Consider the following 25689-nt stretch of genomic DNA (forward strand, 5'->3'; position numbering starts at 1 on the left):
GCACTGCCATGTATTGAAGAAATGAAATAGTCCACTATGGAACTGACACAGTGTATTCAGACCCCCTCCCCTTTTCCACATTTTGTTACATTACAGCCTTTTCTAAAATGGATTAAATAAAATCTACACACAATACCCCATAATGACAAAGCGGAAAAAGGCTTTTAGAAATTTTAGCAACTGTATTACAAATACAAATTATTCAGACTCTTTGCTATGAGACTCGAAATTGAGCAGAGGTGCATCCTGTTTCCATTGATCATCCTTGATGTTTCTACAACTTGATTGGAGTACACCTGTGGTAAATTCAATTGATTGGACATGATTTGGAAAGGCACACACCTGTCTATATAAGGTCACACAGTTGACATTGCATGTTAGAGCGAGAACCAAGCCATGAGGTCGAAGGAATTGTCCGTAGAGCGTCGAGACAGGATTGTGTTGAGGCACAGATCTGGAAAAGAGTACCAAAAAAATGTCTGCAGCATTGAAGATCCAAGAACCATGTTGCCTTCATCATTGTTAAATGGACGGAGTTTGGAACCACCAAGAGTCTTCCTAGAGCTGGCTGCCCAGCCAAACTGAGCAATCGGGGGATAAGGGCCTTGTTCAGGGAGGTGAACAAGAACCCGATGGTCAATCTGACAGAGCTCCAGAGTTCCTCTGTGGAAATGGGAGAACCTTCCAGAAGGACAACCATCTCTGCAGCACTTCACCAATCAGGCCTTTATGGTAGAGTCGCCAGACAGAAGCCACTCCTCAGTAAAAGGCACATGACAGCCCGCTTAGAGTTAGACTCAGACGATGAGAAACAAGATTCTCTGGTCTAATGAAACCAAGATTTAACTATTTGGCCTGAATGCCAAGCGTCACGTCTGGAGGAAACCAGGCACCATCCCTACAGTGAAGCATGGTGGTGGCAGCATCATGCTGTTGGGATGTTTTTCAGCAGCATGGATTGGGAGACTAGTCAGGATCAAGAGAAGGATGAACAGCGCAAAGTACAGAAACATCCATGATGAAAATCTGCTCCAGAGTGCTCAGGACCTCAGACTGGGGTGAAGGTTCACCTTCCAACAGGACAACGACCCTAAACACACATTCAAGACAACGCAGGACTGGCTTCTGAATGTCCTTCAGTGGCCCAGCCAGTGCCCGGACTTGAACATCTCTGGGGAGACCTGAAAATAGCTGTGCAGCAACGCTTCCATCCAACCTGACAAAGCTTGAGAGGCTCTGCAGAGAAGAATGGGAGAAACTCCCCAAGTACAGGTGTGCCAAGCTTGCAGCGCCATACCCAAGAAGACTTGAGGCTGTAATCGCTGCCAAAGGTGCTTCAACAAAGTACTGAGTAAAGAGTGAATTCTTATGTAAAATGTAATATTTCAGTTTTTATTTTATTACATTTGCACACATTTCTAAACGTTTAACTTTGTCATTATGGGGTATTGTGTGTAGATTGATGAGGGAAAAAAAATACTTCATCAATTTTAGAATAAGGCTGAAACGTAACAAAATGTGGTAAAAAAAAAATCAAGGGCTCTAAATACTTTCCGAATGCACTGAACATATTTGTTGGTTCAAGCCATTCCAGTAACTGAGAGACTTAACAAGATTTTAAATGAAGCAGACAAACTAATTTTAAAAATGGAAATTTACAAAATATCTTCTATCACACATTCCATTATATGCAACATTTCAATGTGACTTGCCAAATGAACCGCTTTACCATTTGGAATGCTGTGGTAAAGTACATGCATGAGCTCTTCCTGTGTGCTACATAGATTTGTTTACTTACATTGATGAGGGAAGGGGTATCCTCATATTCCCTTCTATCTTACCTATGAAGTAGAGATGAAAAGGCCAAATCCAAGAATGCACAGGTTTGCAACCAAATAATTGTAATCCTTAACTGTTTGAATTAGAATATTTTTTCCCTGTCTGCTAGTGATGGATATGGTATGCTATCTGGTTGAAAATGGCAGAGAAATAGCAAGGCACATTACAAAATGTGATACCTCCTTGGCTTTCATAGGTTTACAACTGTGAAACTCTGCCAAGAGCAACATGTGCTGCCTCCTCACTAGCTACTGTGTTGTTGCACCTCAAAAAGCACAAGAGAGGATTTTGACACAGACCATCTGAGATTGTTCTGTAATTAGTAACAGATAGGATTATCATTCCTGAAACATTATTTTGTTTAAATATCATTTAATCTCTGAGAAATGTAGCTAATTGATTGCACTCCAACTGGACATTTTAATTTGTAGGATTCAGTTATTCAATAAATATAGTACCCAACATCCAATTTGGACCAAACTTCTTCCTACCAATGAGTAAGACATGAGGAATCCCCCCACAAAATGGTAAAAAGCCACCCACTGATCCCCATACCCCATGTTAATCCCACCCCAACAACCAGTATACAGTATCATTTTTCTTTGTTTGACAGTACTATGAAGCTGTGGCTTGGAGTATTGCTTCTCCATACTATCTAATGTATACCTTGTGACTCTGGTTATGTTTTTTTCTCCCTGCTCAGAGAAATGTGTAATTGAAGTCGCATTATTTACCCAAAAGTACTGTGAAAGTACCATGTTTTGACCGCTAGATGCCGCTGCCGCACACATCTATTTTGCTGTTCTCTTGTGTTTATTAAATAGATCACATTTCCTTTGCAACTTTGGGTTCTTAACCAATAGATTTTATGAAAATAAATTCCTCCATAAAAGCAATTCAGTTTGTCCTTCTCTTAGTAACCTAATGCTTCAACCAAACTCTCCTTGAATAGTCCAACAAGTGGCCACTCTCTGAGAGGTCTATCCTTATGCAATTCTTATATGAAGACTTTTCCTACAAGCCCAAATCTTTGATGGAGAAATGGGCTAGGGACTAAAATGTTGTGACAACCCTAATAATATAATGAATTGCATGGCAGTCTTATGTTTTTCAATAACATTATCAGGAAACAGCTCTGTATGTATTCTGATATTTACCATTAAACTCAACACAACCAACACCAATTGCAAAACACTACACAGTTTGTATGTGGGACTTTGAAGACCATTAGAGACCATAACATTGAAACCATTAGAACTGCTGTAGCCTAATAATTTGATTGTTAACGAGAAATGGTCTAACAGTAACTAATCCATATATTTTTGAAGGTAATGAACAACACAAAGAGGCCATTTCCTGGACACAGATTAAGAGTAAAAGAAGGACAAACTGATTTGTTTTCCTGGAGGACTTTTCCTTGAATTGTGAGGATGACCAATTTATTTTCATCCTGAGCCAAATAGCAATTTTGGGTAGAAAACCAATCTAAGGAAATGTTGTGATGTATTTAATAGACACGAGACCAGCAACATTGATAAGAGTGTGGAGGTATAGTAAGAACAGCAGCATCTAGGAGTCAACCTGGTACTTTCACTCTACTTTATTGTAAATAATGCAAGCGACTTCCATCACAAATTTCTCTAACATTTCACTAACATTCACAGAGAATAAATTACATTGTCACAGCTTCATACTACTTGTCAAATAAAGAACTGATACTGTTTGTTGGGGTGGGATTGGCATGGGGTTTCTGTGGGTGACTTTAGATTTTTTATTCCTCATGTCTTACTCATTGGTAGGAAGAAGTTTGGTCCAAATTGGATGTTGGGTACTATATTTACTGAAATTAAAATGGCCAATTTGGATGCCATCAATTGGCTTAACTTCTCTAAGATTAAATTAAATCAAGAAAATAATGCTTCAGGAATGCCAATCGTATCTGTTTCTAACTACAGAAACAATTTCAAAACAATCTGAGATGGTGGGTGTCATTTCTTGCTGAAATGACATGGAACAGATTTTCTACTGAGTGATTATTTTGTACATTTATTTTGCAGCTATGTCCTGCAGGATATTATATACCCTTTAATGTATACATAGAAAATGAGTAAATTCCTGTTTTGGGTGTCCACATGAAATATGTGTAGATTTCCTTATGTACAGAAATACCTCCTTGTATCTTGTAATCCTTTTGTACTCATGTCTAAATATTAATGATTAACATTTTGTTGAAACGCATTTAAGCCTTAACTTTATTGTAATTGTATCATCACATTGTATTTGTCCCATATTGATGCTTCTCTTATGCATTTTGATTTTATAGCATGGAATAATATACTAAACTATATTAACCGTTAACCCCTTTTCTATAGTAAATTATTATATAGGTCCGGCTATTATTACAACAACAATAAATTCCTTTGTCCTGCAATGACTTCCCTAGTTAAATAAATATTTGTTTAAATTGTGGTACCATATACAAGGTTATATTGGCTGAATTACACACAGTCAAGACTAAGAGAGAATGGACTGTGTAAGAATGAGCAAAAAGTATGAAAATGTTCCAATAGTTTTGGATTATTTTTATTGGCCAATAGGTCCTTACATAATAATGTATAAATCGCCATCACACTGCACACTGCCCTATCCCATCTGGACAAAAGGAATACCTATGTAAGACTGCTGCTCATTAACTAAAGCTCAGCATTCAACACCATAGTACCCTCCATGCTCATCATCAAGCTGGAGGCCCTGGGTCTCAACCCCACCCTGTGTAATTGGGTCCTGGACTTTCTGACGGGCCACCCCCAGGTGGTGAAGGTAGGAAACAAGATCTCCACATCGCTGACCCTCAACACTGGGGCCCCACAAGGGTGCGCGCTCAGCCCCCTCCTGTACTCCCTGTTCACCCATGACTGCGTGGCCATGCACGCCTCCAACTCAAATCATCAAGTTTGCAGACAACACTACAGTGGTAGGCTTGATTACCAACAACGACGAGACGGCCTACAGGGAGGAGGTGAGGGCCCTCGGAGTGTGGTGTCAGGAAAACAACCTCTCACTCAACGTCAACAAAACAAAGGAGATGATCGTGGACTTCAGGAAACAGCAGAGGGAGCAGCCCCCCATCCATATCAAAGGGACAGCAGTAGAGAAGGTGGAAAGTTTTAAGTTCCTCGGCATACACGTCACAGACAAACCGAAATGGTTCACTCACACAGACAGTGTGGTGAAAAAGGCGCAAGAGTGCCTCTTCAACTGCAGGAGCATGAAGAAATTTAGCTTGTCACCCAAAACCCTAACAAACTTTTACGGATGCACAATCGAGAGCATCCTGTCGGGCTATATCACAGACTTGTACGGCAACTGCACCGCCCTCAACCGCAAGGCTCTCCAAACTACCTGCCCTCCATGACACCTACAGCACCCGATGTCACAGGAAGGCCAAAAAGATCATCAAAGACATCAACCACCCGAGTCACTGCCTGTTCACCCCGCTATCATCCAGAAGGAGAGAGCCGGGACAGAGAGACTGAAAAACAGCTTCTATCTCAAGGCCATCAGACTGCTGAATAGCAATCACAAACACTAGAGAGGCTGCTGCCTACATTGAGACCCAGTCACTGGACACTTTACAAATGGATCACTAGTCAGTTTATATAATGCACTCTAAATAATGGCACTTTAATAATGTTTACATATCTCACATTACTCATATCACATGTATATACTGTATTTTATACCATCTATTGCACCTTGCCTATGCCACTTGGCCATCGCTCATCCAAATACTTACATGTACATATTATCATTCACCACTTTAGATTTGTGTGTATTAGGTAGTTGAGGAATTGTTAGATATTACTGCACTGGTGGAAATAGAAGCACAAGCATTTTGCTACACTGTTAACCATGTGCATGTGACAAATAAAATGTGCTTTGATTTGATTAAAGATCAAAACCTGTAGAGGCTCTTGTTATCAACTGTTGTTCCTTGGCAAACACACTTATTTCAAATAGGCATATGATGCTAGAGATACCATACTTTTCAGTTACCTGTGGAAAGTTTTAACTGCAGTAAGGTGTGGTCACCTCATACACCTGAATGAAAAGATTCCCAAATGTCCTTGACCTTTTGATGACAATAAGCATTTGAAATTGGTCTATGATACACACCTGGCGATGTTCAGCACAGTGATTTGGTATTTTTATATCTCGCAATCAGGTTTTGCATGTTGTTGTTTATTTTTCCTTTTCTGCTCTGCATACAGCGTCAGAACCTCGAAAGGCAATCTCGCAAATCAACGTTTATTGTCACGAGTCTTGTCCAGGAGGCAGACCTGAGCGCTCTCCACTTTAGATTGGCCAGCTACAAGGTCAAAGTTGGCTATATTGTTCATGAAAACAAAATAGCTTTTAGGTTTTTAATTACATATTAGGGTTAGCATTGTGGTTAAGTTTAAAATGTGATTTTATGACTTCGTGGCTGTGTCGGATAGTAACCACTCTGCAGAGCTGCCCCCAGAACAAGATTAATGGCGAAAAACGCTAACAGGTAAAATGAGTTCATAACAAACCGACGCATGATCAGATGGTGGTGTTGGGTTGATTCTCTCCTTCCATGTTTTGGGTGTAAAAAAATTCCCCCCTCGCAATATACAGGAAATTACTTGTCTTGAGATTAAGTGTTTTATAGACGCATCAACAAGCTAGGTGTTCTAACAAGCAAAGCAGGTAGGCGACAACATTTCCATCTACACCTGATGACATTGTTACTGTTTTTCATTTGTGTAAACGCTGTCTAATTTATATGTTCTTGATATTAGTGCCTTACAGACAGTTTGTATTTAGGCTACTGTAGAATCACTGATGTATGATACATTTAGGCTATTCAATGAAGTACATTTTATTACCCTAAATTCAAGGAACTAATTATCTGTGTGATGATCTGTACATGTATTCACCTTAACAATGTACATTTAATTGCCTCAGCATATTCGTTTCACTCAGTTTCACCATCTGAAACAGACTTCGGAAAGAAGTTCCAGGCACGCAATGAGGTATGGCTTCTGTGATGATGCAATGTCATCAATGTTAATAAGACTCATTTTAACATCAAGGAAATGACCAGTTATTTATATTTATTTAAAAAGATAAAACACCTTGACAGGAACCATGCTAATCCAAACTCATATATTAGGCCTAAATGTTACCAACATGTTTCATGAAGTTTATTTTATATACACTGCTTAAAAAAATAAAGGGAACACTTAAACAACACAATGTAACTCCAAGTCAATCCCACTTCTGTGAAATCAAACTGTCCACTTAGGAAGCAACACTGATTGACAATACATTTCAGATGCTGTTGTGCAAATGGAATAGACAACAGGTGGAAATTATAGGCAATTAGCAAGACACCCCCAATAAAGGAGTGGTTCTGCAGGTGGTGACCACAGATCACTTCTCAGTTCCTATGCTTCCTGGCTGATGTTTTGGTCACTTTTGAATGCTGCCGGTGCTTTCACTCTAGTGGTAGCATGAGACGGAGTCTACAACCCACACAAGTGGCTCAGGTAGTGCAGTTCATCCAGGATGGCACATCAATGCGAGCTGTGGCAAGAAGGTTTGCTGTGTCTGTCAGCGTAGTGTCCAGAGCATGGAGGCACTAACAGGAGACAGGCCAGTACATCAGGAGGCCGTAGGAGGGCAACAACCCAGCAGCAGGACCGCTACCTCCGCCTTTGTGCAAGGAGGAGCAGGAGAAGCACTGCCAGAGCCCTGCAAAATGACCTCCAGCAGGCCACAAATGTGCATGTGTCTGCTCAAACGGTCAGAAACAGACTCCATGAGGGTGGTATGAGGGCCCGACGTCCACAGGTGGGGGTTGTGCTTACAGCCCAACACCGTGCAGGACGTTTGGCATTTGCCAGAGAACACCAAGATTGGCAAATTCGCCACTGGCGCCCTGTGCTCTTCACAGATGAAAGCAGGTTCACACTGAGCACGTGACAGAGTCTGGAGACGCCATGGAAAACGTTCTGCTGCCTGCAAAATCCTCCAGCATGACCGGTTTAGCGGTGGGTCAGTCATGGTGTGGGGTGGCATTTCTTTGGGGGGCCGCACAGCCCTCCATGTGCTCGCCAGAGGTAGCCTGACTGCCATTAGGTACCGAGATGAGATCCTCAGACCCCTTGTGAGACCATATGCTGGTGCGGTTGGCCCTGGGTTCCTCCTAATGCAAGACAATGCTAGACCTCATGTGGCTGGAGAGTGTCAGCAGTTCCTGCAAGAGGAAGGCATTGATGCTATGGACTGGCCCGCCCGTTCCCCAGACTTGAATCCAATTGAGCACATCTGGGACATCATGTCTCGCTCCATCCACCAACGCCACGTTGCACCACAGATTGTCCAGGAGTTGGCGGATGCTTTAGTCCAGGTCTGGGAGGAGATCCCTCAGGAGACCATCCGCCACCTCATCAGGACCATGCCCAGGCGTTGTAGGGAGGTCATACAGGCACGTGGAGGCCACACACACTACTGAGCCTCATTTTGACTTGTTTTAAGGACATTACATCAAAGTTGGATCAGCCTGTAGTGTGGTTTTCCACTTTAATTTTGAGTGTGACTCCAAATCCAGACCTCCATGGGTTGATAAATTGGATTTCCATTGATTATTTTTGTGATTTTGTTGTCAGTACATTCAACTATGTAAAGAAAAAAGTATTTAATAAGATTATTTCTTTCATTCAGATCTAGGATGTGTTGTTTAAGTGTTCTCTTTATTTTTTTTGAGCAGTATATATATATATTTTTTTTTTGTAAAGTCCCTCTCATAACCCATTAACGACAATAAATTAAACATTCACAATGTGTCTGTCAGTGTAGTGTACAGAGCATGGAGGCGCTACCAGGAGACAGGCCAGTACATCAGGAGACGTGGAGGAGGCCGTAGGATATATATATATATATATATATTTTTTTTTTTTGTAAAGTCCCTCTCATAACCCATTAACGACAATAAATTAAACATTCACAATGTTCGGGTCAATGATTTCATAGTCAGAAAAGACTGTTGAAAAGAGAACGAAAAACATCCTGGTCTTTTATGTTTTTTCAGGTGAAAATGGAACTATAGGCCTTACAGTGTTTGCATTGACTTCCTATCGCACTTTTTGACGGAATCTTTTTGTCTATTATCCCGCAGAGTATTTTACAAGGCAAAGCTGGTTTTAACGTGTACAGGGTGTGCCTCTGTGCTGCTCTTCGTAGCCTACTTCACACCTACATCAATAAGGTGTGTATTTTCCTAAGTATTTCCCTTTCCTCTGCTGTTCCCCTACTCCAATTGTTTTCTTCTTATTGTGCAGCATAAGTTTAGGAAGAAGGACCATAGGGTTGTTCAATATGAATTCAGTCACTTGAAACTATCCATACATTTAAGATAGAAACAGAAAGAGTTGTATAAGTTTTGACCCAGCATGTTGTTGTGTTGTAGGTACTTGGAGGGCTTAATCCCTATGAACCGATGTCATCTTATCCCTGGAGAGAAGCTGAAGCTGGGTATTAGTATAGATGCTTCCCTAGACCTTTGGTAGGACATTTTGTTTTTATATCAATCATGTTCAGAGCATGCCATTACTTTTATTGTGTTCATTACTTTTATTTATATTGTGTTGGAGTCTGACAATGAAATCTAAAGATCGTTTTAATGGCTTTTTTATTGGTCACCACAGTTCCTCACCACGAATACATCCACGAGGTTCCATAGAGCATGATAGAGGTCTCTAGTGACCAAAATGCCATATTAGACTGGGCATTGGCATTGAGGGCTTCCACCATTTTAATGTAGTCAACTGGGCAGAACTTCCAACTTCATTGGCTGATCCTCTTGGTGACCCTGTTGGAGTCCTGTCCAACCGGGTCATCAGGAGGGATCAACTAATCGTTAAGAAAATTGACTACTTCAAAATGGAGGTTGCCTCAATGGCGCTGCCTATCTTTTTGCAGCCACCTGATCTCCAACTGGTTTGACATTGGGAATTTTCTCAAATAGTTCATAAAATGATTATAAACAACATTCTTCTGTAGGAATTTCAGTACTTCAGCATACATTTTCCTATAGGTTTCCATTTAAAGTCATGTTACCACATTTTTCCGAGAACGTTAAGAAAACGTCCCATAAACTTTATTAACTGTCAGAGAACGTTCTAAGATTTTTATTTAAAACTTATACATTCCGTTCTCAGCATCACCAAACCACTCTCTATCCTCTATCTAACTTAAAACTCAACTCTGGACCTCAAAGCCAGTTCCTTTTTTTCATGAATCCCCTCCAACCAGGGACTGATTTAGACCTGGGACACCAGGTGTCAGCAAGCGCTGGACCTCGTAGGTTAACAGTTGAATACCTCTGCGCGATCTTGTTAAGTGTGTGTGTTTAGGTGTGTTGGCCACTCCCACTAATTGGCCCCACCTGATGTTAATGAGTTCTTGTTTTCTTTGAAATGTGGTCAGTTTGAATAGACTAAAATTAACAGCTTTATATGCATAAAAATTGAATTAGTATGTTCATCCTGGTGGCGCAGTGGACTAATTCCATGGATAGAGAACGGAAGATTATAGGTTCAAATCTCACTGATGCTGTGTCACAATACAAAAATACATGCATGGTTAATGCCTAAAGAAATACATTTCTCTGGCTGTGTTTACACAAGAAGCTCAATTATTATTATTATTTTTTTTTTACTAATTGGTATTTTCACCAATCAGATCAGCTCTGAAAAAGATCTGATGTGATTGGTCCAAAGACCACATAGTAAAAACAATTTGAGAATCGGGCTGCTTGTCGAAACGCAGCCCATGTGTCTTATCTGTGCTTGGAGTTCAAAAAAGGGAACCCAAAATTAGCTCGCAGTAGCTAGGTTTCCATCCAATTGGTTAACAGATTTTCATTTCAATATTCTAGAATCCTCATATAGGAAATAGAATCGCTAGAGCGCGATGAGCCAAATAAAGGCCCCCCGGCCAAACCCTCCCCTAACCCTGACAACGCTGGGCCAATTGTGCGCCACTCTATGGGACTCCCGATCACGTCTGGTTGTGACACAGCCTTGGATCGAACCCGGGTTTGTAACCCGGGTTTGTGCCTCAAGCACTGTGATGTAGTGCCTTAGACCGCTGCGCCACTCAGGAGGCACTCAGTGAAAGTTAAGGACAAACTTCCAAATGACATATAATTTCTGTTCTCAGAGCATTAATAAAACCTCCCAGGAAAACGATCAAATCAATTGTTATTTGTCAGATACACATGTTTAGCAGATGTTATTGCAGGTGTAGCGAAATGCTTGTGTTTCTAGCTTCAACAGTTCAGTAATATCTAACAATTCACAACAATACACAACCTAAAAGTAAACTAATGGAATTAAGGAATATATAAATATTAGGATAAGCAATGTCGGAGTGGCATTGACTAAATACAGTAGAATAGAATACAGTATATTCAGTTGAAGTCGGAAGTTTACATACACTTAGGTTGGAGTCATTAAAACTTGTTTTTCAACCACTCCACAAATGTCTTGTTAACAAACTACTGTATAGTTTTGGTAAGTCAGTTAGGACATCTACTTTGTGCATGACACACTACATTTTTCCATCAATAGTTTACAGACAGATTATTTGACTTATAATTCACAGTAACACAATTCCAGTGGGTCAGAAGTTTACATACACTAAGTTGACTGTGCCTTTAAACAGCTTAGAAAATTCCAGAAAATGATGTCATGGCTTTAGAAGCCTCTGATAGGCTAATTGACATCATTTGAGTCAATTGGAGGTGTACCTGTGGATGTATTTCAAGGCCTACCTTCAAACTTAGTGCCTCAGTGCTTGACATCATGGGAAAATCAAAATAAATCAGCCAAGACCTCAGAAAAAAATTGTAGACCTCCACAGGTCTGGTTCATCCTTGGGAGCAATTTCCAAATGCCTGAAGGTACCACGTTCATCCGTACAAACAATAGTACGCAAGTATAAACACCATGGGACCACGCAGCCGTCATACCGCTCATGAAGGAGACGTGTTCTTTCTCCTAAAGATGAACGTACTTTGGTGTGAAAAGTGCAAATCAATCCCAGAACAACAGCAAAGGACCTTGTGAAGATGGTGGAGGAAACGGGTAGAAAAGTATCTATATCCACAGTAAAATGAGTCCAATATCAACATAACCTGAAAGGCTGCTCAGCAAGGGGGAAGCCACTGCTCCAAAACCACCATTAAAAAAGCCAGACTACGGTTTGCAACTGCACATATGGACAAAGACTTTTTGGAGAAATGTCCTCTGGTCTGATGAAACAAAAATAGAACTGTTTGGCCATAATGACCACCGACGAAGAACACCATCCCAACCGTGAAGCACGGGGGTGGCAGCATCATGTTGTGAGGGTGCTTTGCTGCAGTTGGGACTGGTGCACTTCACAAAATAGATGGCATCATGAGGAAAGAAAATTATGTGGTATATTGGAGCAACATCTCAAGACATCAGTCAGAAAGTTAAAGCCTGGTCGCAAATGGGTCTTCCAAATGGACAATGACCCCAAGCATTCTTCCAAAGTTGTGGAAAAATGGCTTAAGGACAACAAAGTCAAGGTATTGTAGTGGCCAACACAAAGCCCTGACCTCAATCCCATAGAACATTTGTGGGAAGAACTGAAAAAGTGTGTGCGAGCAAGGAAGCCTACAAACCTGACTCAGTTACACCACCTCTGTGAGGAGGGATGGGCCAAAATTCACCCAACTTATTGTGGGAAGCTAGTGGAAGGCTACCCAAACTGTTTGACCCAAGTTTAACAATTTAAAGGCAACGCTACCAAATACTAATTGAGTGTATGTAAACTTCTGACCCACTGGAAATGTGATGAAAGAAATAAAAGCTGAAATAAATTATTCTCTATACTATTATTCTGACATTTCACATTCATAAAATAAAGTGGTGTTCCTAACTGACCTAAGACGGAATTTTTACTAGGATTAAAATGTCAGAAATTGTGAAAAACTGAGTTTAAATGTATGTGGCTAAGGTGTATGTAAAATTCTGACTTCAACTGTACATATGAGATGAGTAAAGCAAAAATATGTAAACATCATTAAAGTGACTATTGTTCCATTATTAAGTGGCCAGTGATTTCAAGTCTATGTATATGGGGCAGCAGTCTCTAAGGTGCAGGGTTACATAACTGTGTGGAAGCTGCCTACTGATGGCTATTTAACAGTCTGATAGCCTTGAGATAGAAGCTGTTTTCAGTCTCTCTGTCCCGCTTTGATGCACCTGTACTGATCTCGCCTTCTTGATGATCGCGGGGTGAACAGGCAGTGGCTCGGGTGGTTGTTGTCCTTGATTATCTTTTTGGCCTTCCTGTGACATCGGGTGCTGCAGGTGTCCGCACCACCCTCTGGAGAGCCCTGCAGTTGCAGGTGGTGCAGTTGCCGTACCAGGCGGTGATACAGCCTGACCGGAGGCTCTTGATTGTGCATCTGTAAAAGTTTGAGGGTTTTAGGTGCCAAGACAAATTTCTTCAGCCTCCTGAGGTTGAAGAGGCGCTGTTGCGCCTTCTTCACCACACTGTCTGTGTGGGTGGACAATTTCAGACCGTCAGTGACATCTACGCAGAGGAGCTTGAAGCTTTCCACCTGCTCCACTGTGGTCCCGTTGATGTGGATAGGGGTGTGCTCGCTCTGCTGTTTCCTGAAGTCCACAATCAGCTCTTTTGTTTTGTCAACATTGACTGAGAGGTTATATTCCTGGCACCACACTCCCAGGGCCCTCACCAACAAAATAACTTGAATTTCTGTATGTTATCACACCATGAGGGGTTAATCATGAAAACATACACCCCCGCCTTTTTTCTTCCCAGAGTTCTTTATTTCTGTCTGTGTGATATACTAAGAACTCAGCTGGCTGTATGGACAAAAACAGTATATACCGAGAGAGTCATGTTTCCGTGAAACAGAGTATGTTACAATCCCTGATGTCTCCCTGGAAGGAGATTCTCGCCCTGAGCTCGTCTACCTCATAATCCAGAGACTGAACATTGGCAAGTAATATACTCGGAAGCGGTGGATGGTGTGCGCGCCTCCTGAGTCGGACTAGAAGTTCACTCCAAATACCTCATCTCTGCCGGCGGTGTCTTGGATCAGCCTCTGGAATCAGCTCAATTACCCTGCGGGGTACGAACAAAGGATCCAATTCGGGAAAGTCGTATTCCCAGTCGTAATGCTGGTGAGTTACCGCCACTCTGATAACCAGAAGTTATTTCCGGGATTGAATGTAATGACACAAAAAATGTCCTGGGCTAATAATGTAAGAAATAACACACAAAAAAACTAAATGCTGCAAAGTTGCTTAGGTGCAAGAAGCAGAGCTGCCCTATCTGTTGGCACCATCTTGTCAAGGAGCCAAAGTAAAACGTTCTCAGAATCTCCCTGAAACCTAAAAATGTTCTCAGAACATTAAAAAACAAAGTTGTGTTTTACCTGTTAGGAAACATATGGCTTCATTCCCACAAACAATTGGAAAGGAAAAACTTACAGTACCAGTCAAAAGTTTGGACTCACCTACTCATTCAAGAGTTTTTCTTAGTAAGTACGCCTTCCCTGTGGCTCAGTTGGTAGAGCATGGTGTTTGCAACGCCAGCATGATGTGTGCAGCGCCAGGGTTGTGGGTTCGATTCCCTCGGGGCCAGTACAAAAATTAAAATTAAAAAATGCATGAAATGAAAATGAAAACTATGTATTCACTACTGTAAGACGCTCTGGATAAGCGCGTCTGCTAAATGACTAAAATGTAAATGTAAAAAAAATATTTTCTACATTGTAGAATAATAGTGAAGACATCAAAACTATGAAATAACACATGGAATCATGTAGTAACCAAAAGAGTTAAACAAATCAAAATATATTTTAGACTTTAGATTCTTGAAAGTAGCCACCCTTTGCCTTGATGACAGCTTTGCACACACTTGGCATTCTCTCAACCAGCTTCACCTGGAATGTTTTTCCAACAGTCTTGAAGGAGTTCCCACATATGCCGAGCACTTGTTGGCTGCTTTTCCTTCACTCTGCGGTCCAACTCATCCCAAACCATCTTGAGGGGGCTCTTGAGTGGCGCAGCGGTCTATGGCACTGCATCTCAATGCAAGATGAGTCAATGCAGTCCCTGGTTCGAATCCAGACTGCATCACATCCGACCGTGATTGGGAGTCCCATAAGGCGGCGCACATTTGGCCCAGAGTCGTCGGGGTTTGGCCGGGGTAGGCCGTCATTGTAAATAAGAATTTGTTCTTAACTGACTAGCCTAGTTAAATAAAGGTCAAATAATTGTGGAGGCCAGGTCATCTGATGCAGCACTCAGCCACTCTCCTTGGTCAAATAGCCCTTACACAGCCTGGAGGTGTGTTGGGTCATTGTCCTGTTGAAAATCAAATGATAGTCCCACTAAGCGCAGACCAGATGGGATGGCATATTGCTGCAGAATGCTGTGGTAGCCATGCTGGTTAAGTGAGCCTTGAATTCTAAATAAATCATTGACAATATCACCAGCAAAGCACCATCACACCTCCTCCTCCATGCTTCACAGTGGGAACTACACATGCAGAGATTCTCCGTTCACCTACTCTGCGTCTCACAAAGACACGGCGGTTGGAACCAAAAATCTCAGACCAAAAGACAGATTTCCACTGGTCTAATGTCCATTGCTCGTGTTTCTTGGGCAAAGCAAGTCTCTTCTTCTTATTGGTATCCTTTTAGTAGTGGTTTCTTTGCAGCAATTCGACCATGAATGATTGATGTTTAGATGTGTCTGTTACTTTAACTCGGAAGCATTTATTTGGGTTGCAATTTCTGAGGCTGATGAACTTATCCTCTGCAGCAGAGGTAATTCTGGGTCTTCCATTCCTGTGGCGGTCTTCATGAGAGCCAGTGTCATCATAGCGGTTGATGGTTTTTGCGACTGTACTTGAAGAAACTTTCAAAGTTCTTCAAATTTTCCAGATTGACTGACCTTCATGTCTTAAAGTAATGATGGACTGTCATTTCTCTTTGCTTATTTGAGCTGTTTTTGCCATAATGTGGACTTGGTCTTTTACCAAATAGGGCTTCTGTATACCACCCGTACCTTGTCACAACACAACTGATTATCTGAAATGCATTAAGAAGGAAAGAAATTCCACAAATGAACTTAATAAGGCACACCTATTAATTGAAATGCATTCCAGGTAAATACCTCATGAAGCTGGTTGAGAGAATACCAAGCGTGTGCAAAGCTGTCATCAAGGCAAAGGCAACTTTGAAGAATCTCATATAAAATATACTTTGATTTATTTAATACTTTTTTGGTTGCTACATGATTCCATATGTGTTATTTCATAGATTTGATGGATTTAATATTATTCTACAATTTAGAAAAAATTTTAAATAAAGAAAAACCCTGGAATGAGTAGGTGTGTCCAAACGTTTGACTCGAACTGTACATTCCCACCACTTCCAAGGAACCAAATGTGCTAGCTGCGATGTATGTTTTTCAGACCTGAGACTACAAAACTTTAAGGACACATGCTCTTTCCATGACAGACTGACCAGGTGTATCCAGGTGAAAGCTGTGATCCCTTAATGATGTCACTTGCTAAATTCACTTCAATTAGTGAAGATGAAGGGGAGGAGACAGGTTAAAGAAGGATTTTTAAGCCTTGAAACAATTGAGACATGGATTGTGTATGTGTGCAATTCAAAGGATGAATGGGCAAAACAAAATATTTAAGTACCTTTGAATGGGGTATGGTAGTAGGCGCCAGGCATGCCAATTTGTGTCAAGAACTGCAGCGCTGCTGGGTTTTTCACACTCAACAGTTTCCCGTGTGTATCAAGAATGGTCTTCCAGCCAACTTGATGCAACTGTGGGAATGATTGGGGTCAACATTGGCCAGCATCCCTGTGGAACGCTTGACACCTTGTCGAGTCCATGCCCCGACGAATTGAGGCTGTTTTGAGGGCAAAAGGGGGGTGCAACTCAGTATTAGGAAGGTGTTCCTAATGTTTTGTATACTCAGTGTATGTACAGTGCATTTGGAAAGTATTCAGACCCCTTGACTTTTTCCACTTTGTTATGTTAGCCTTTTTCTAAAATGTATTAAATATTTGTTTTCCTCATCAATCTACACACAGCACTCCATAATGACAGCAGAAACTGTTATTTTATTATTATTTTTTATTGTAGCAAATCTTTAAAAAAAAATGACTAAAGGGGTCTGAATACTTTCCGAATGCACTGTATGTAGCTCAAAGGGAAGAATTTAGCCAGTCAGCCAGCAGTCAAATCAGTTGTTCGTGCTTTGTGTATACAAGTCCAGCATTATTCAAATGCACTGAAAAAGGCCTTGAGCATTGGCAGCATGTTAACCCTGCTTCATCTCTTCTGCTGTCTGTAGAAAAAGGGGTTAATTACCCTATTATTCTTATACCCCCCTTTTTGTCTCCCTGAACTCTCTGATTTCATATACTACACACTTGTTTGTTCAGAAACCCAGAGCTCTCCCAGCTAGCACATTTTGTTTCTTAGGTTTCCACAACTTCTAACTGGTAAAACTTGTAAATGTTCTGAGAACAGAGGTGAACATCAAATGTAATTTGTCACATACACATGGTTATCAGATGTTAATGCGAGTGTAGTGAAATGCTAGTTCTGACAGTACAGTAATATCTAACAGGTACCTAATACACACAAATCTAAAGGGGTGAATGAGAATATGTACATGTAAGTATATGGATGAGCGATGGCCGAGCGGCATAAACAAGGTGCAATAGATGGTATAAAATACAGTGTATATACATGTGATATGAGTAATGTAAGATATTTAAACATTATTAAAGTGTCATTATTTAGAGTGCATTATATAAAGTGACTAATGATCCATTTATTAAAGAGTCCAGTGATTGGGTGTCAATGTAGGCAGCAGCCTCTCTGAGTTAGTGATGGCTGTTTAGCAGTCTGATGGCCTTGAGATAGAAGCTGTTTTTCAGTCTCTCGGTCCCAGCTTTGATGCACCTGTACTGACCTCGCCTTCTGGATGATAGCGGGGTGAACAGGCAGTGGCTCGGGTGGTTGTTGTCCTTGATGATCTTTTTGGCCTTCCTGTGACATCGGGTGCTGTAGGTGTCATGGAGAGCCTTGCGGTTGAGGGCGATGCAGTTGACGTACTAGGCTGTGATACAGCCCGACAGGATGCTCTCGATTGTGCATCTGTAAAAGTTTGTTAGGGTTTTGGGTGACAAGACAAATTTCTTCATGCTCCTGAGGTTGAAGAGGCACTCTTGCGCCTTTTTCACCACACTGTCTGTGTGAGTGGACCATTTCAGTTTGTCTGTGACGTGTATGCCGAGGAACTTCTAACTTTCCATCTTGTCTACTGCTGTCCCTTTGATATGGATGGGGGGGTGCTCCCTCTGCTGTTTCCTGAAGTCCACGATCATTTCCTTTGTTTTGTTGACGTTGAGTGAGAGGTTATTTTCCTGACACCACACTCCGAGGGCCCTCACCTCCTCCCTGTAGGCCGTCTCGTCGTTGTTGGTAATCAAGCCCACCACTGTTGTGTCGTCTGCATATTTAGGTTGCAGAGAGGTTCTGATCATTTTACTGTGGTTCCCTGAAAGTTTACCTGGGAGGTTTTATTAACGTTCTGAGAACTGAAATTATAGGTTATTTGAAGGTAATTAAATAACATTCTGAGAACATTCTCTAAATGTTACACATGTTTTGAATGAAATGTGAAGGTTATTTGGAGGTTTGAAAATCTTCCTTTAAACATATAAAAAAAAGTTTTTACTTAGGCATTAATCATGCAAACATGATTTTTGTGGCATGGCGTCAGTGAGATTCAAACATATGATCTTCTGTTCCATGGAATTAGTCCACTGTGCCACCTGGATGGAGTTGGTGTGGCATGTTTTTTTTAAACTCATATAAAGCTGTTAATTTTAGTCTATTCAAACAGACCCCATTTCAAAGGAAACAAGCACTCATTAAGATCAGGTGTGACCAATTAGTGGGCGCGGAAAACACACCTGAAACATTTAACAAGATCGAGGATAGAGTTTTGTTGACACAGAACGGAATGTATATTTTTAACATTCTTAGAACATACTTTGAACATTACTAATGTTTTGTTGTTTTTATGGAAAGTTCTCAATGTTCTGAGAACATGGCTTTAAATAGAACCTTGAGGAAACCTTGAGGAAACCTTCAGAATACTAAAATGCCCACAGAAGAACGTTGTTTCTGAACGTTCTCAGAACAATATGTGAACATGACTTTTAAATAGAACAATAATTAAAACTGTAGGAAACGTTATGCTGAAGTATTGAAATTCCCACAGAATAACCTTGTTTCTTAACATTCTCTGAACTATTTGAGAACATTCCCAATGTATGCAAAATAACCATAGGTCAACCACGCTCTCACCCAGCTCTAAGAAACATTATGTGCTAGCTGGGCTCTCTGTTCCTACCAGGTCCAGAGGTGATGTTCAGACCTGCACTGACTGGGGAGCCCCTGTGATCTGGGATGGGATGTTTGACCCAGATCATTACGACCAGGAGCACAGGAGGAACCACTCCTCTGTCTCTCTCACTGTATTCGCTGTGGGCAGGTCGGTTTTTCATCTCGGTGACCAATTTTTTTCTTTTCTAGCAACTTATTAATTCTTATGAAACACTTCTGTCACTTACTGTAAGCATCATATTTGGAGATGCTATTCTTAAACTTGAGGTTTTACTCCTTCCCATCCCAAGGTATCTAGATGCCTACCTGGAGGCATTCCTTCTCTCTGCTGAGCGTCACTTTATGGTGGCTTTACCTGTGACATACTATGTGTTCACGGATGTTCCCCAGAGGGTACCAAACATCCAGCTTGGTCCTGGGCGGAGCCTGAAAGTTGTGAGGGTGCAGAGACACTCTCGCTGGCAGGACATCTCCATGATGCGTATGAGGGCCATTGCAGACGCCATTGAGTCACAGATTCGTCGATACAGCCGCTATGTCTTCTGCTTTGACGTGGACCAGGTGTTTGTTGGTCGGTTTGGCTCAGAGGCTCTGGGAGACTCTGTGGCTCTGCTCCACGCCTACTACTACCACCGACCACAGAGCCTCTACACCTACGACCGCAACCCAAGGTCCAGGGCCTACATGGAGACTGGAGACTTCTACTATCATGCTGCCGTGTTTGGAGGCTCGTGGCAGACAGTGAAAAATATTACGGAGACCTGTTACCAGACCATCATGGAGGACAAGGAGAACCAGGTGGAGGCTCTGTGGCATGACGAGAGTCACCTCAACAAGTACCTGTGGCTCCATAAGCCCAGTAGAGTGCTGTCTCCTGAGTACTGCTGGAGCAGTGACATTGGTTACCGTAGTGACATGCATGTGACCCGCCTGCTCTGGGCAAAGAAAAGATATGACACACTCCGGATTACAGAGTGAGCAATCAGAACCTGTATGCAATAATCTAATGAGCAAAAGCCCCTGAAGCTTCAAACAGTTCACAGTGCAGCACAATAAATAGCCCATTATGTTATATCAGCCTATTGCACTGTGGAGTATTTGGCTTGCGTGTTAAACCCGAAATGATCAAGTAGTTAATTTCCTGCTTCTCATTTGTCACTGGCAGGAATTTTCCCTTAACCTTGTGGTGATTTATTAAGAATCTAACATACTACCCTGGCGTTGCAAGTCAATGCTCAAATAACTGAGCCACACCAGAGAAGTGCAGTGACTTGTAGTCTGGAACTAATGTGGTATCTATAGAAATGATTCAACATATTTTTTTTGTATGGTTTGTGTTTTTGGATTATGAAGAAAAATGTGTTTTATAAAGTTGTATTGGGAATTGGTTTTATATATAAATAAAACATCCTGAGTAAAGAACTTGATCCACCCATAGCAACCACACTCTAAGGACTAGAACTCAGCCGTACTGCGGAAGATCCACCTTATAGCGTTATTTTCATGACTTAAAGGTAATTTTACATTTAGCCGTCATATGCGGCATTTACTGTGACTGCATTCTCCACTAACGCGGGAATATTGCATTTAAATTTCAATTGCGCTATAGTCTGGATCTTTGGTGCTACGGATTGAATCTAGGCCAAACTGTTTAAAAATGTTAACATGTCAGTTTGGGGATATTGCATGTCTCCAATGCCACCATACTATTCTGCCCTCTTTTAACAAGTCATTGCTGGTTTGGTAAGATAGTTTCACAGTGGAAACAACGCCCGTGCCAGTTATTTGGAATTACCAGATAACATCTACCGCCGCAAATCCACATAAACTCCCAGGGTGATCCCATACCATAGTTTAGAGCAAGATGGGTCACTCTAGTAATTAAATATGAGACATCCACTAAATGCCACCCATAGGGTGTACAAAAATTTCGCCTGCGCTCTTCTTCTTCAGGGAGGTAGCCTGCATAAAATGTACAATGCACTGTTACACCCACAGCCAAAGAGCCATTGTTACAGATACATAATGGTGGAACATGTTCTTCCTTTAGATTCTCTAAAATTGATTCAGCCACAGTGGTCCCCAGGTTTTCACTCCAACCATACATCGTTGGGTGAGTACACATAAGCCTTTTCCTAACGATCTTCCAATTATCGTCATCCCGGGGATTATGCCGTGGCCAAAACCCACAAGTTACAGTCCCTATTTCATCCACAGCTTCTGGATTCCCATTTGTCAAACACCCTCCCCAGATTTTGTATCCCCCAGTCCCTTTCGATACGTTCTTATTACCCTGATCAATTATCTCATGCCCATAAAAGAGTCCTAGGGTACAATTTTGCTGGCTCTGCTTGTCTTTTGCCCTCCTCATAAATACAAAAAATTAACACCACAGTCCCGTTTGGGGACACTTTTCTACCTGTCTTGAATAAACTTTACCCACGTGTTGACAGAGCCGGCTTCACCCACACAAACAAGTAGTGTGGATAGAGCCAACACAGTCAACCACCAACGACCACATGCTGTCGTCTACCCTCCCTTATACCCCCTAAGGGTTTGTTTATTTACAACATAACCTTGCTGATCATGTAAAACAGTTGGTTCTTCAGGGCTTTGGTCTTGCCCTTCATCTTTTTCAGGTCTTTGGTCTCGACTCACATCTGCTTCTGCCTCTTGCTTCAGTGTCTGGCTCCATCATCTCCTGTGGGCTGAACACCTTCTGGCAGTGGGACAGGTGGTGCCAGCCGGACCGTTCCAGAACTCTGACCGCCGTTGGCGTTGCCATGGTTACCTTGAATGGCCCCATCCATCTTGGCTGGTTCCATTTTCTCTTGTGGACCTGGATTTTGACCCAGTCTCCAACCTCCACAGGCAGGTAGTCAGGGTCCTCACCTGGTACCTCCTCATGAGCTTTCCTAGTATGAGAGTGGCGAGATCTGACAATAGTAGTTAGCTCTTTCATGTACTCTAAGTGTTCTACTTCAGCTAGAGTGAGGTCTATTTGTCTGTCAGTCATGGGTCTGTGTGCGGGAACATTCATGGGTCTTCCTGTCAACATTTCATGTGGTGTACACCCCAGGCCTTTATTAACCTCCCTGGGCAAGGTGGGACTTTGCGTCACACCTAGTCAACAGCCAGTGGAATCGCGTGGCGTGAAATACAAATACCTCAAAAATGCTATAACTTCAATTTCTCAAACATATGACTATTTTACACCATTTTAAAGACAAGACTCTCGTTAATCTAACCACATTGTCCGATTTCAAAAAGGCTTTACAGCGAAAGCAAAACATTAGATTATGTCAGGAGAGTACCCTGCCAAAAATAATCACACAGCCATTTTCAAAGCAAGCATATATGTCACAAAAACCACAGCTAAATGCAGCACTAACCTTTGATGAATGTCATCAGATGACACTCCTAGGACATTATGTTATACAATACATGCATGTTTTGTTCAATCAAGTTAATATTTATATCAAAAACCAGCTTTTTACATTAGCATGTGATGTTCAGAACTAGCATACCCACCGCAAACTTCCGGTGAATTTACTAAATTACTCACGATTAACGTTCACAAAATACATAACAATAATTTTAAGAATTATAGATACAGAACTCCTTTATGCAATCGCAGTGTCAGATTTTAAAATAGCTTTTCGGTGAAAGCACATTTTGCAATATTCTGAGTACATAGCCCGGCCATCACGGCTAGCTAATTTGACACCCACCAAGTTTGGCCCTCACCAAACTCAGATTTACTATAAGAAAAATTGGATTACCTTTGCTGTTCTTCGTCAGAATGCACTCCCAGGACTTCTACTTCAACAACAAATGTTGTTTTGGTTCCAAATAATCCATACTTATATTCAAATACCTCCGTTTTGTTCGTGCGTTCAGGTCAGTATCCGAAGGGTGACGCGCGAGCGCATTTCGTGACCAAGAAATTCAAAATATTCCATTACCGTACTTCGAAGCATGTCAAACGCTGTTTAAAATAAATGTTCATGCTATTTTTCTCGTAAAATAGCGATAATATTCCAACCGAGCGACATTGTATTCATTCAAAGGCGGATTTTTTGTTGTTGTTGAGAATTCACATGAACGCACATCTCCAGTGTCACTGTTCTCAGCCTGACCACTCACAAAATCTCCTGCTGTTTTTCGCCCAGAGACAGGAGAGACGTCATTCCACTTTCTGGCGCCTTCTGAGAGCCAATGGAAGCCTTAGAAAATGTCACGTTACAGCAGAGATGCTGTATTTTCGATAGAGATGCCACAGAAGGAGAACAAATTGTCAGACAGCGCACTTCCTGTATGGAATCTTCTCAGGTTTTGGCCTGCCATATGAGTTCTGTTATACTCACAGACACCATTCAAACAGTTTTAGAAACTTTTGTGTTTTCTATCCAAATCTACTAATTATATGCATATTCTCGTTTCTGGGCAAGACTAGTAACCAGTTTAACTTCTTTAGGGCCAGTGGGACGATTTCGTCCCACCTACGTAACAGCCAGTGGAATCCCGTGGCGCGTTATTCAAATACCTTAGAAATGCTATTACTTCAATTTCTCAAACGTATGACTATTTTACACTCTTTTGTTGCGCTTCACGTTGTTTTTTTCCGGTATTAGAAACGGTTCATTCCGTCTTAAATTTGATCGATTATTTACATTTTAGGGTACCTAAGGTTGGATTAGGAATGTTGTTTGGACCAAGTTTACAGGTAACTTATTAGATACTTTGTAGGCATGTTGGGCGAGTTGAAACTGGTGTATTTCTGAATCAAACACGCCAAATAAATGGACATTTTTGGGACATAAAGAAGGACATTATCGAACAAAAGGACCATTTGTGATGTTTCTGGGACATGTTGGAGTGCCAACAGAAGAAGATCTTCAAAGGTAAGGATTAATTATATCGCTATTTCCAACTATTGTCGCGCACCTGCCTGGTTGAAATCTGATTTTCATGTGTTTGTATGCGGGATGCTGTCCTCAGATAATCGCATGGTCTGCTTTTGCCGTAAAGCCTTTTTGAAATCTGACACAGCGGCTGGATTAACAAGAAGTTAAGCTTTATTTTGATGTATAACACTTGTATGTTTTATGAATACTCATGAGTTTTTCTGTTTTTGAATTTGGCGCACTGCAATTTCCCTGGATGTTGTCAAATCAATCCCGTTACCGGGATTCGAGCGGGAGTGGGGGTTAAGGGATCCCTAACAGGTTAAATTGCATGCATGTAGCACATTGAAACAGAAACTGTTTCACATGCTGAGTCAAATCTGGACAAAACCAATCCAAAGAAATTGCCTCTATCATATCCCCCTTGACAAATGGGCCATACCATGGGCCACTTGGCAAACAGAGGCGATAAGACAAGCTGGCAGACATGGTCTGTCTCCAAATTTTAGAAACGGGGTCAAGTTTACAACCCTGCTGTTGCCATACCAAATGAGAACCAACATCCAAAGCCTGTTTAGATGCCAAATCATCAGTGTCTTTCCCAACAGTAGCAGAGAAAAACATGGAGTGGCTATGACACTTGGAGGCAGCCAATTTAGCAGCCTCATCTGCCATGGCGTTGCCCATACTCACAAAATCTTTCCCCCCAGTGTGAGCAGCAACCTTCACAATAGCCAAAGCAGAGGGCAGCATCATAGCCTTCAAGAGATCTAAAACCATAGTTCTATTATGAATAGGACTTCCACAAGCATTGTGAAAACCCCTACTCCTCCAGACAACACACCAGGAGAGACAAACCCATATTGCAGAATCAGAGAAAATTGTAACCATTTTCCCTTCTCCCATTTTACAGGCAGTGGTTAGTGCCAAAAGTTCACAGCCTGTTGAGCTGAGAAAGTCTCTGGTAAGGGTTGTTGTATGTGAGTGGTTCTATCAATTGTCACAATACCAAACCCTGCATGTTTCTTCCCTGTAGCTTGATCTATATATGAAGAACCGTCAACGAAAAGCTCTAAGTCAGCATCAGTCAGGGCAGTGTCAGAGAGGTCAGGCCTAGCCTTAGACATTGGTGTGGGACCCACTGTCTCTGCACTGCCTTTGGTTGAATCTGTCATGGTGCAGCGTGATTTTGTTTTAATCAGGTTCTATGTAATGTGGACTGAGTGACTTATCTGTATGGTACTGTAGAGAACCCCAGTTCTATCCCCGTATACGGGTAGTAGAACCTAAGATAGGAGGATATACCTAAGGCAGTTCTTTTTTCTCTAACCCCTCTTCTTCTTTAGTATCACTATATTTATTCACTAACCACACAACTGTAAATGGTTCCACAT

At 41.6% G+C, this 25689-nt stretch overlaps 1 protein-coding gene across 3 annotated transcripts; it reads left to right on the forward strand.

The window, feature by feature from the left end:
* The first annotated feature begins 6179 nt into the window (after positions 1–6179).
* Positions 6180–20810, forward strand: LOC106565705 (alpha-1,3-galactosyltransferase 2). 3 transcript variants are annotated; one of them, XM_014133099.2, is made up of 7 exons: positions 6195–6394; positions 6502–6573; positions 6832–6899; positions 9047–9136; positions 9338–9433; positions 19399–19536; positions 19679–20810. In XM_014133099.2, exons 3-7 carry the CDS (start codon positions 6895–6897, stop codon positions 20364–20366), a joined length of 1017 nt encoding a protein of 338 aa, XP_013988574.1. In that variant the 5' UTR covers positions 6195–6394; positions 6502–6573; positions 6832–6894; the 3' UTR covers positions 20367–20810. The 3 variants fall into 3 exon arrangements, with proteins under 3 accessions (XP_045547814.1, XP_013988574.1, XP_013988573.1); XM_045691858.1 differs by lacking the exon at positions 6502–6573 and having other exon boundaries at positions 6180–6394; XM_014133098.2 differs by having other exon boundaries at positions 6195–6573.
* Positions 20811–25689: the final 4879 nt, after the last annotated feature.

The sequence above is a fragment of the Salmo salar genome, chromosome ssa12, assembly GCF_905237065.1.
Source record: "Salmo salar chromosome ssa12, Ssal_v3.1, whole genome shotgun sequence".
NCBI classification, from domain to species: Eukaryota; Metazoa; Chordata; class Actinopteri; order Salmoniformes; family Salmonidae; genus Salmo; species Salmo salar.